At 39.5% G+C, this 11,630-nt stretch overlaps 1 protein-coding gene across 1 annotated transcript; it reads right to left on the bottom strand.

The window, feature by feature from the left end:
* Positions 1-2,770: 2,770 nt before the first annotated feature.
* Positions 2,771-9,179, bottom strand: pitx1 (paired-like homeodomain 1). The gene is made up of 3 exons (XM_035666721.1): positions 8,764-9,179; positions 7,348-7,550; positions 2,771-3,692 (listed from the first exon to the last, which is right to left on the bottom strand). The coding sequence occupies exons 1-3, from the start codon at positions 8,906-8,908 to the stop codon at positions 3,144-3,146; spliced, it is 897 nt and encodes a 298-aa protein (XP_035522614.1). The 5' UTR covers positions 8,909-9,179; the 3' UTR covers positions 2,771-3,143.
* Between the last annotated feature and the right edge of the window lie 2,451 nt (positions 9,180-11,630).

The following is an 11,630-nucleotide window of genomic DNA, read 5'->3' as shown; positions in this document are numbered from 1 at the left end:
CCCCGTGCACGCAGGCGCGCCCTAGGAAAGAATTTGAAGCCGCGCGCACTGCTGGTGTTACTGTTGTGACTTGTTATGAATGGTGAACCTCAACGACAAAAGAGCTTCAGTCAACCTGTGACAGGGTTGGAGAAAGACATTAAAAAAAAAAAAAAAAAGGCAGCATATGAAAATATATGAGGATTAAAAATCACCAAAAATCACCAAAACCCACCTAAAGTCTGCATGAACTGTTCAGTGCTACAGACTCCCTACATGTTAAAGTAAAATATAATAGAATATAGAGCCACTATGAGATCAGTTCACTAACAAAGCATCCAAATGTAAAACTTTTAAGGGCCAGTAACACCATGGTAAATATATATTGTAAAGGATATTCCAAAGCTAATAGGTTCATTTCCCCAAAATGCACCCAAGTTTAACAAACTCCATTTTGACTGTACACACAAGTCAAGAGGAAATATTTTGAATGTACTACAGAAGGATAATTATGGGGGGAAAAAAACACCATAAAGTCAAGAAAACTCAAGATTGAGTGCCAGACACACACTGGTAAAATATTATAGGGATATTGCAGAGCCATTAGAGGAGATAAATTAATCCAAAAAAGCCCCCGAAGGCCAAGATAAACTCACTTTTGAGTGTCAAACACATTAATATTATAAAATGTAGGACACATTTTTCCAAGCAGGTGTCCTAAGGTCAACATAAAACTCGCTTTTGAGTGTCAGACACACTACAAATTAAGATAACATGCATAGAGGGACTAGAATAATCACCGAAACTAGCAGGTCAAGTTAAACTTATACTTTTGAGCGTAAGACATGCTTTAAGTTACAGTAAAAGTACTATTATAGGTACTTTAAGAGACATAAACACATGTTGAGGTCAACATACTTAAGATAAAATATTATAGAGCTTCTATGGGAAAATAATTACCAAAAAGTCACAATATGGTCAAGATAGACTCACTTTAAGTGTCACAGGCACCCTTCAGTTTATGGTCAAATATTTTTAAAGGGCTATAGATTTAATACAAAAGAGCAACATGGTTAAAATAAACCAACTTTTAACAAGCCTATATGTTGCGCAATCATAGGTAGAATAAATGAATATTAGTGTAGACAATTTAAATGGCAAAAGTAAGGAATTAACTGTACACTGTAGTTTCTATTAATATTAGGATGGGGGATTTAATAATAATAAAGTTAAATCTCACTATTATGCCTATAGACATGGTTCACATTTGAGCTTGTTGGTCTAAATAACTCGTGTATTAATTCCTCAGGTTATCATGAGCTGTATTATTAATCATTAGAAGCTTTACATTTGTTGGTCTATTAAAGTGTTGCCTCTTAATCCCAACATCCTCCCTTCACAGAGCACTATCAGTCAAAGCACACAATCATTCCTGCTACATTTGTGCTGCGCTAATATCAGCCTGACGGTGAGTAATATAGATATGGGGATCTCTGCAGGTGTCAGGAAACAAGATATGGTATTGATTGAATTCATTTTGTTTGCACTCGGACAAACCAGCCGCAAGATTGTCGCCAAAAGGAGCAATATACAGTTTTGGAGGCGTTTGGCGAATTGTGCTTCCGTTTTTTTGTGTTTCTGCTGTTCAAAATGAATAAATTCCACTCGCATATGAGATTTTTATTTTTTAATCCTGTGATTAGTGTAAATAAATTAAGATTGGATGTAATATAAGGCTGCTACACACACTGCACCACCTACAGTATGTTTCTCAAAGTGGGAGCCTGGGTGAAATGTAATTTTGTGTATTATTAAAGTGAGAGAGCAAAGTTTAAAAAAAAATACAAAATCTATGTCGACATGTATCTATAAAATAAACACATCAGAGGCTCATGTGGGAGCCATGTATTTTCAGCACTGAGCGGTGAAATGGTGATTACCATACTCACCAAATAACAACAGCCCATAATATAAAGCAAGGATTTACTCAATGATCCTATTAATTCCTTTAAATTGTTTGATATTAAGGTCTGGAAGTTTGCAAGATGCGTATAAACGCTGGTGGATTTATTTTCCTCTACAGAGAAAGTATATTTGATGTGCAATAAGGGGGGGGCAATAATGCAGGAATAAGCTTCAAAATTAACAAAATAAAAAAATAAAATATCGTGGTTAAAGCCCAGATAACTATCGGCTAGTCCCGTTAATCCTTAAAAATCTTCATATTCCCGAGATAATCATTTTTAAACTGAGTGGATCAATAGGCTGCCGACATGTTGCCAAGTTATTTATTTTGCTCCTTTTTTAGGAGTCGTCTCGTTAAACAAAGACTCCTCTAAAACATACTTGAAATAAACCTCTCTTTTCCTGGAGTTTATTCAAACAAACATGTTACCATAAACACATGAGGACTTTGAATCACCTTTTTTTTTGTAGGCTATACAGTTTAGGCTAATGAAATTACTTCTGCAAAGTCTTACATTATCGTACAAAACACGTTGCACTCAAGTTAAACATGCGGGGTTTTCAGTTTCAGCAAAACAAAATGAGGAGGGAAAAAAAAAACATTTCAAAGTAAAGTCACTGAACGGGAGGCGTCCTGGAGGGCGAACGGGCCGGTGGTATCCTGCATAGACGGTTAATAGAAAGCACACAGAAGCAGTATAAAATATTTACAATGTAGGCTAGATTTCTTTTTTTTTTTTTCTGGATTCGTTTTTCTTGCAATTCCTTGTTTTGGTCAAGAACCCCTCCCTCCCTCCCCCCTCAAGTCAGTCTTTAAAAGCAAGCAAGCAAGCACAAAAAAGAAAAAAAAAACATCCCATCGTGTTTCATATGTTATGCCTGTATATATTTACATTTATACAGTATATGTACAATGCAGCAATGTAACACGTCTTCATTAAAAAAAAAAATAAAAAAAATAAGCCCTGGACATTTCAATTGCTGTGCAAGTTCATTGGTAAACACATAAAACCCGCATAATCCATTTTTTCTTTTCTTTTTTTTTGTTTGAAAAATGACTGCAACTAATCCAGTTTAGTTGTCTTTGATTTATTTTTTTTCCTCCAATCCGCAGGTAGCCTATAAGCTCAGACACAGTGTCCGTTTATCACATATATATTTATTTATATTTGTAAAATTCAGGCTCCGCGTTTGGCCCGTCAGCTGTTGTACTGACAGGCGTTCAGGCTGGACCCGGGGCTCTGCAGGCCGCTGTATCCAAAAGTCGGATGCTGTTTGGATTTGAGTCTGAGGGTGGCCAGGCTGGAGTTGCAAGTGTCCCGGTAAACGCTGTACGGAGAGCCGGGAGGCCCGTACGGACACGCTGACGACGACATGGCCGAGTTGATGCCGGACGTGCCGATCCCGTTCAGGTTGCTGATGTTGTTGAGGCCCGGGGTGGGCATGCCCGGCACGGCGGAGTGGCCCATCCCGGACGCCATGGTCATGGAGGAGATCGAGTTGGGCGCCGAGAACATGGACTGCGAGGTGAGGGGGCTCATGGAGTTGAAGAAGGTGAAGTTCTTGGTGGACAGCGGCGCCGGGGTGAGGCCCTTGTTGGGCCAGTTGTTGTAGGTGTAAGCCGGGTACATGTCGTCATAAGGCTGCATGAGGCCGCTGAACTGCGGCAGGTAGCTGTTCTTGCACAAGTCCATCTGCTGGTTCCGCTCCCGCTTCCTCCACTTAGCCCGGCGGTTTTTGAACCACACCTGGAGGACACACACACACGGTTAATACTGTGGATATACACAGCAACAGTTATAGTGTGGAGCAGTCACCCGAGGAATCAGCAAAACACCCCAAATAGTAAAAAATGTGAATTTTCTTTGTCTCATAAAACTAAATACACACTCTTGTCTTATAGTCAAAATCTCCAAATGTCATGTTGCACAATCAGGAAGACTTGTGCTGGAATAATATCCAAATTTCCATTAAGAATGACGCTGCAGCAGTTTAAAAAAATTGTAGTTAATACTGCTGGAATAAGAGTAGAGTAACAGTATCAGACCCCCAAAAGTGCTGTTGGCTTGTGTTTAAGTTTAGGCAACAGAACACACTGAACTAAAATACAACATTGTGTGCTGTTTTATTTGTTATTCCAATTAACTTGCAGAGTGTATTTTCTTTAAAAAAAAATCAAAATTTGAAGCTGCAGTTCCACATTGATTGATGGTTCTTTAATAAAACATCTGTTTAATGTTCTAAGATGTCTAAAGAGTTGTTTACAACAGTCTGTAAATACAGCAAAGAGGGCTTTGACTATATTTTTTAATTATGATCATTTGAGGAAAAACACAAACAAAGGCTTGTTTGCCTCCTGGTCAAACTTTTCAATTATAGGCTCCATAAATGTTTATATTTATATGGTCACAAAATCACCTTGTCCCTTTTTTAAATATGGAAAATAACACTTTTTTCCCAAGTGAAATGTATCCTCAGCTTTTGAATGTCCAAGTCTTGACTCATTTGTATTTGAGGTGTTATGGCTCTTTTCTTTTTCCCAGTGGACACATACTACTAAAATCCTCACTGTCAGTCCAGTTTCCTGCAACGGATCTACAAACCAGACATAAACTTCGAATTCATCCAGTAAAATTCTACTTTAATTGGCTCTAATGCTGAGTTTGAAAACAAAATCATCAAAAGTGAATATTAACTATATGGTAGGTGAAACTGTGACTGTCTTAAATCCAAACTGCTGCTTTTTATTTGCACATGTTTAGAATCAGCTATTTATTAAATAATTATTTATTAAAGCCACATTTATTTGGAGTTATTTGCGCACAAGAAACATAATTAAATGACCAACAATCCACAATCGTTGCATATGAAAACTCTTGAAAGTTTTTTAAAATTCAAAATTGTCTTGTTTTGATTTTATTTTATTTTTAAAAAAAAAACCTTGCTTAAAATCTTAAGCAAGGTTCATTTTTTAATTCACAGGGGTACAACATTTAAACTGATCTTATTAATTTTGTTTGTTCGTTTTATAAATGACATAATTAAAATAAATTATAACAGTGGCCCCTAATATACATGTTTAGACTTGAGCTAAATCCAAGGATGTGTTGAAATTAGTTTATTATAGACTAGTATTTACTTTAACCTAATTGTTATTACTTCATGTCTAACAATGATATTAAACTAATTCCTGCGTTGCATGCGTGTGAAATTTACGCCTACGCGTGTGTGTTTAGTATGTAGGTCAGACTTTCCAAAATAAAACCAACAAGTTTACATCATGAATCACACACACACAGCGGATAACTGTAAATGAATCAGAAAAAGTGCCTCTGGATATCTTCACACCTTATCGAAACCTGACAAAATATCCGTTAGTCGGCACTCTGCGAGTCATTTTTAATTCATAGTAGAAACAGTTTACAAGTGGTATCATCAGACGGGCCCGCGGAGGCTATTTATAGCCGTGCAGGGAACAGGGTGCTGCGGACAAATTGTCCACAAAGACATGAGCGATGTGACAGAGAGCTGGGGAGAAAACACACGCAGGCTGCTTTTCACAGCAGCGCTTCAGCTTCCTGTACAGAGCATAAAAATATATACTTTGGTTTTAACGTCCTGTTAACAAGCAAAAAACCTAATTAGAGCGAATTAGACGATGGCAAAATAGCTGAGCCCCCAAATCTCAATATCTATCTGTCAAGCTTGATTAAACACTGGTGACCTTAAAAGGTCGAGTCCAAACACTTAAACCTGTCAAAACATTTTATTAAATGCTCAGATATGAATCAGAAATATTCAGGCTGCACTGTCACGCCATGCTCATTACAGTGTTTTCGTTTTATTCCACTGAAAATAAAAGGCTGCACTGTTCACCCTCCGTGGCCCCAGAAATGAAAATCCAGCACTCTAAACTTGTTCAGAGACTTTTTTTTTTACTTTTTTCCCTGCACTTTAAATAGCTGTATGCATTTTTTACGCAATTTGAGACGGTGGATTTTGCAAGGACAGGACGCCAGGCGCCAGTTGCTGTAAATGAAAACCAACTGCAATTGTTTTGTGTTTAACGCACATTTCTTGCATCCACTTTTTTTTTCAGAGAAAGTAGCAGCCAGCCAGTAGCATGCCGTTTTTACTGATGTGTAAAAACAGCATAAGTGTCCATGTGTTACCTAGAATAAAAAACAACTTACTGTGTCAGCTATTTTTTACTTCTAAAAGGGCCCTATTGTTACAAGAATATCAATCTCTTATGATTAAAGTTGATAAAAATAAGATTTGGTTCATATGATTCCCCCCCCTCCAAGTTTTTAATGCATCGTCCTGATGCTAAAAAAAAAAAAAATCCCCCCTGAATAAATATAATCACAATGTTGTTCCTATTCATTGAGCAGCTCCAGGTAGATTTGGCTGCGTGAACAGTCTCCTCCACGGGGACAAATAAGGGTCCAGACTCGTGGTGATGTCATCAAAAGACAAATCCCCCATTGGCTCCATTAGCAGCGCGTATACACCCTTTAAAAAAGGATGTCATTTCCAACAGATCCAAATAGTTATGGACAGCTTTCATTTCTGCTAAACTTCCAACATGAAATATGTGAACATGAACGTGTGTTTTAAAACAGCAGCAGATTTTGTCCTTGTGTCAGAAATGCGCAGGGTGATGAGAATTACGCACGTTTTTAATAATGCAAGACTTACTTTTTGGATACACCCCAGCTGACAGTCAGGGATGACTGCAACTTAATATCTGTTAACGCTACTAGTTTAAGTTTTCCCAGTTTTTGTCAACGGATTTTCTTCGGCGTGTCTCTGAATTAAATCACATATTTAATTTCTAACTGAGTTGTTTTAAAGTCACTGCAGTAATTTACAGGATCTCTTCTATTCAATAAGCGCACAGGATAAAGTCGTTCAGTGCAAAACGACACTGCAGACCTCAATGCCACATATAATATTACAAAGGATGTTGATATGTCCTGCTATGAAATATAAATGCTGGTAGAACGACTCTGTGACATCCACATGGAGAATCTTATTAAAATAGATGTTTAGGCAAATCGATGGTCAGTTTTGCATCAAAAGGTTAGTGGGATTAATTAATTACCATGTAAAACTGAGCGCACCGATCAAATAGTGTGACCCTGACATTGAGCAAATTTTAATTTTTAAATATAATTTTTAATTTTAGAATTACGTTTTGTAAATGTTTATTTCAGGATGTTTAGCTCAACGTTTCATTAGTTTTCTTGTTGGAGTTATTCCACGTATTAAAGGTAATTAATTAAGAATCCTCCAACCCAACAGATCCACTAAAGAATGCTATAATTTTGTCAAATCGTCTTTACGCACGTATTACGCACACTTTACGCACGGCCGGCGGCATGCCTTTTGGCCTCTTACCCGGACTCTGGCCTCGGTCAGGTTGGTCCACACGGCGATTTCCTCTCTGGTGCTCATGTCCGGGTACCGGTTCCTCTGGAAAGTGGCTTCCAGCTCTTGCAGCTGCTGGCTGGTGAAGTGAGTCCGCTGCCGCCGCTGCTTCTTCTTCTTGGGATCGTCCGCGTTCCCGTCATCGCTCCTGTGTTCAGCGCTCCTCTCCTTTTCTGTGGAACATAAATCGTGGTGAAATAACTCTGTACAGTTTTAAAGTATTTTGAATAGCATGCAAATAAGGGTGTTTTTTTTTTGCATTGAAGATGTTAGTATTTGCACCTGTATTTGAAAACTAAAAAGCTTTAGGTCAACTACAGAAGAGGCCTGTCAGCATGAAATATACAAAGCCAAAGCTATAAATAAAATATATATAAAGCTGTCCATAAAAAATAAGCCTCCGAAGAGAAGTGACGGCTTAAAGCCAAATATTTACAAACATGTCTGGGAGCTTTTGTATCGATTCTTTTAAACACACTTTAGATGTGCTTCGCTTTACGTTGATAGATCAATATTACTTTCTTTACGACGAGGTCTGCCCACTCTTATCTCCCAACTGCTATCTTTGTGTTCGTGTTCTAAAAAGATTGCCTCATTAAACTGAAGGGTCAACACGTGCAAAGGTTAATCACAAAGAGGGGATAGTCTCTTGAAAGTTTGCCAAAAATAAAAAGCAACTTAAGACTTAAAGCCACAACATCATTTTTAATTTAAGCCCCATAAATAATATGAACAAAAGCAATGAGAAATAAATGACTGTCACCCATATTTACTATCTCTTACTCATGTGAAACCGAGAAAGAGTTTTTTTTTTTTTTTTTTAAAGTGGCAAAGTTGCAGAACAAAAAGCTTATCCAACAATTGTTAATACAGACCTTCTGGCTTTCAGTTTAGATTGGAGAACCGGCCTAATATTTATAGTTTGTTTTAATGCATTTACTGACTGCAGGCCAGGCTGTTCTGCACATTTTTCCCTGACAGACCTCGGGATCCTGCCAAGTGTTTGGTTCAGCCAGCGCAATAAACAGAAAATGGGGTGTAACTGCACCAAAAACTGGACTATTTTCCCTGTTCTGTTGTATTAATGCACATTAAACTGGACAGAAGAAATACCCCAAACTAACATTTACTACAAATGGCTTTTGATGTATTTTATCCAGGTGCATGTTGCACCGCAACATACGGAAATAAATCGCCATCGCAGTGGGAATAAGCACACTGGGCACATACAAGTTACCTAAAATACTGTCTCATTTTCCCGTAGCCTTAAACTGCAGGGATGCCTCTGTGACAGCCCCCCATAAACGTGCTTATGGAGACGTAAAATAAACTGTTATTGCACTCAGAAGAAGGAAGCGAGTTGCTAAAAGCACTCTGACTGTGTACCTGCCAACTCTGTGTCTGAAGACTCGCTGCTTGAGTTCTCTAAAGTTTCTCGACTGCTGTTTGAAGTTCTCGGTAAATGAAACGCGGGGGCCACGTCGCGGGGCGGCGGTGCTCTCACTGCCTCTGCGATTCTGTCCAAATTCATCCCACCTTGAAGAGAAGGATGCGTACAAAGAGGAAACGGGGTGAATCCTGGGGTGCACAAAGCTTTTCATCAACAGCTAAAAATCCACCCGCTGCCAGACACACGCCACGACATGAAAGGATGAACCATACAGGGAGACTCTCCACCAAGAGTTTTGTTCTTCCACGAAAAAAAAAAGAAACTTGGAGGCAAACAACATTCACACAGCCCCCTTTTTCCCTTCTTCGCAGCAGTGACAGCCCAGTGCGCTCTCCTTCTCTCCGCTACAGGGAAAAGCTTCAGTCCGCTGTGACGAGAGGAAGCTCCGGCTCTCCAACCCACACAAGAGACCCACCCATTTGCTGCGTTTAACCTCCCCAAAATGAGCGAGTCCCACCCACAAAACCTGCCCACTGCAAGAAAATATCCACCGAAACAAGATATTCAGTCTGACGTCAAGTTAAAACAAATGGAAAACGGTGCCATCAATTCATTAGACGTTTGGTTCTGTCTCATGCGACAGCAGCAAATTCTTCAATCAAGTGAAGGTGGAATTAAAACATAGAAAGGGGACCCATCTGAGCAAAACAGACAACTCCTACCATGAATGTTTACCAGTTTGTTAACTTGTTGATAGACTTTAAAGCTCAGTACCTGACTGAATCTTTAACAGACATTTTTTGCAGCGTTCATTAGTTGTTTTTTTTCAGTAGTCCGGAGCGCGCAATGCAACGCTTTGCTCTTTTCAGGAGTAAAATGGGCCTTTTATTCGTGCTGGCATGTTTGAAATGTGTCCAGCGCAACGCAACTGGGTGCGCTTATACACACAATCCCCACACACAATGTATGTCTCGGATATGTACTGAGCTGAATAAACATTTGCCATCTAACGCGGGCCTGCCCTGTTACTGTTTCCTCAGTATGAAAAGTGCACGATGATATGAAGATTATTGTGTGTATGAATGACAAGTGTCGTTCTATCAGCTCGTTGTTTTATCGCAAATAAACAATCAGGACCAATAACTCCCAGGCAGACCAGAGCTCCCTACTTAAAACCTGGACTTCAGGGGCCACTACCAGGCTGTTTCTACCAAACAAACTTAGACAATAATAATCTGTTGACACTTTCCCCAAACTTCTTCTAAACAACATGTGTGACTGGATCCCAATCTCCCAGCACAAATCCCATTTTGATGGATGGTCCCCTAATATGACCTGATTATAGAGAACCTGACTATGGCTACTTATGGTGCCTTTTAACCAACATGTTCAAGAAAATGCAGCAAAATGTTGTACATTGTCAGGAAAATGGTACACAAGGCATTTTCAGTTTTAACAATGCCTCTTTCCAACCCAGAACACCTGCTTACCCCCATTCTGCTGTCCACATTTGCTTTTTAGACAGTTTCGCTGGCCCTGACGCACACATGGCAACCAGTGGTGGCCAGTCGCAGGCGCCCGGGCTTTATAGATGTTTTACGACTGTGGAGACTGGTAGTATTTCTGCAATCCTGAATCCAAGCCCCACTCAGTTCCTGGGTTTGTAATTTATATAAAGTCGTGAAATGGCTATAAGCTCATTTGAAAATCCAAATTTCAAATCAGATGTTACAATTGCAGACTGTTTTCTCCCCGAGCTACAGTATGTCCTCCCTGACACGCATACACAGTGCTTGCATTGACTCACAGCGCAGGCAAAGTGAACAGTAACCTTCTGAACATTAATATAATTGTGTGGAGAACTACAGAGCTTCCTCTAGATGTAGACTGATACAGTGTGTGCTTTATTGGAGCAAAACGTGCAGCAATGCAGTGAGAAGATTTTTTACAAACTTCTTTCTGTTAGAAAACGCAGCGGCGCCTGCTGGTCACAAAAAACGGAGGCCAAACTTCTACATTTGAGGTCACGATGGCGCCAGGTGAGGCCTTTTTGTAATACTTTGAGGTTTAAGTCGACCTGGTGCATCTTTGCAAGTCGGGTAGGGATTTGTTTTTTTAAATCAGGCCAATAGGACTTGAGTAATGTAGTTTGTGGTGTTTTATTCGGATACATCAACGTATTGGGCCTATTTCAGCATATACGTGCTCTCTGTGCGTGCTCTTTTTAATGTGATTGCGCATGTGTAGACTGCAATATTTAGAGTTTGAATTGTTTACTGAAGTAGACTTAAAGCCTTAAAATTGTATGTCTTACTCTCAAAAGAAGCCAAACATTCAGGCATAAACTTTAACACATTAAAAATGTAACTTTTTTTTCTGCTAAAAGTAAAACAAGTCAAGCACAACGACGGAACCAATTTCTTGAGGAAAATCACCTCCGAGTTTTTTGTTTTTTTTGTTGTGTCTCTGCGCAATTACGCAAGTGCCAAACATGAATGATGTAAACATTTCTTTCATTGCAGACTATTAGCTGTAAGTCTCTCCTGCAATATGAGACCAGCTGTCCTGCCTACTTGCTGTGACTTATATCCTACATGTGTCAGGGAATTGCGCACCGGCTTAGGCCTCACCGTCTGAGACTCGGACTGTCACCGGCGCCAGTCTCGAGGATTTTCGGCCATTGTATGACGGTGACTTCTGACATGAGATCCCCGTCCGACCGGAAAGCTCCCCCGAAGGCCCTTTCAAAAGACAATTGTGCAAGCTTTCAACAATCACTTGCCTTTTTCCATATTTGTTCAGTCTCTCTCCGCACAGAGCCTGTTCTAAAGAGAGTGGGGCTCATAGAAGGGCCTGTGCACAA

The sequence above is a fragment of the Morone saxatilis genome, unplaced genomic scaffold (assembly GCF_004916995.1).
Source record: "Morone saxatilis isolate NCDOM2014 unplaced genomic scaffold, NCSU_SB_2.0 Contig20, whole genome shotgun sequence".
Lineage (NCBI taxonomy): Eukaryota > Metazoa > Chordata > Actinopteri > Moronidae > Morone > Morone saxatilis.
This window is presented reverse-complemented; position numbering and strand designations above follow the sequence as displayed.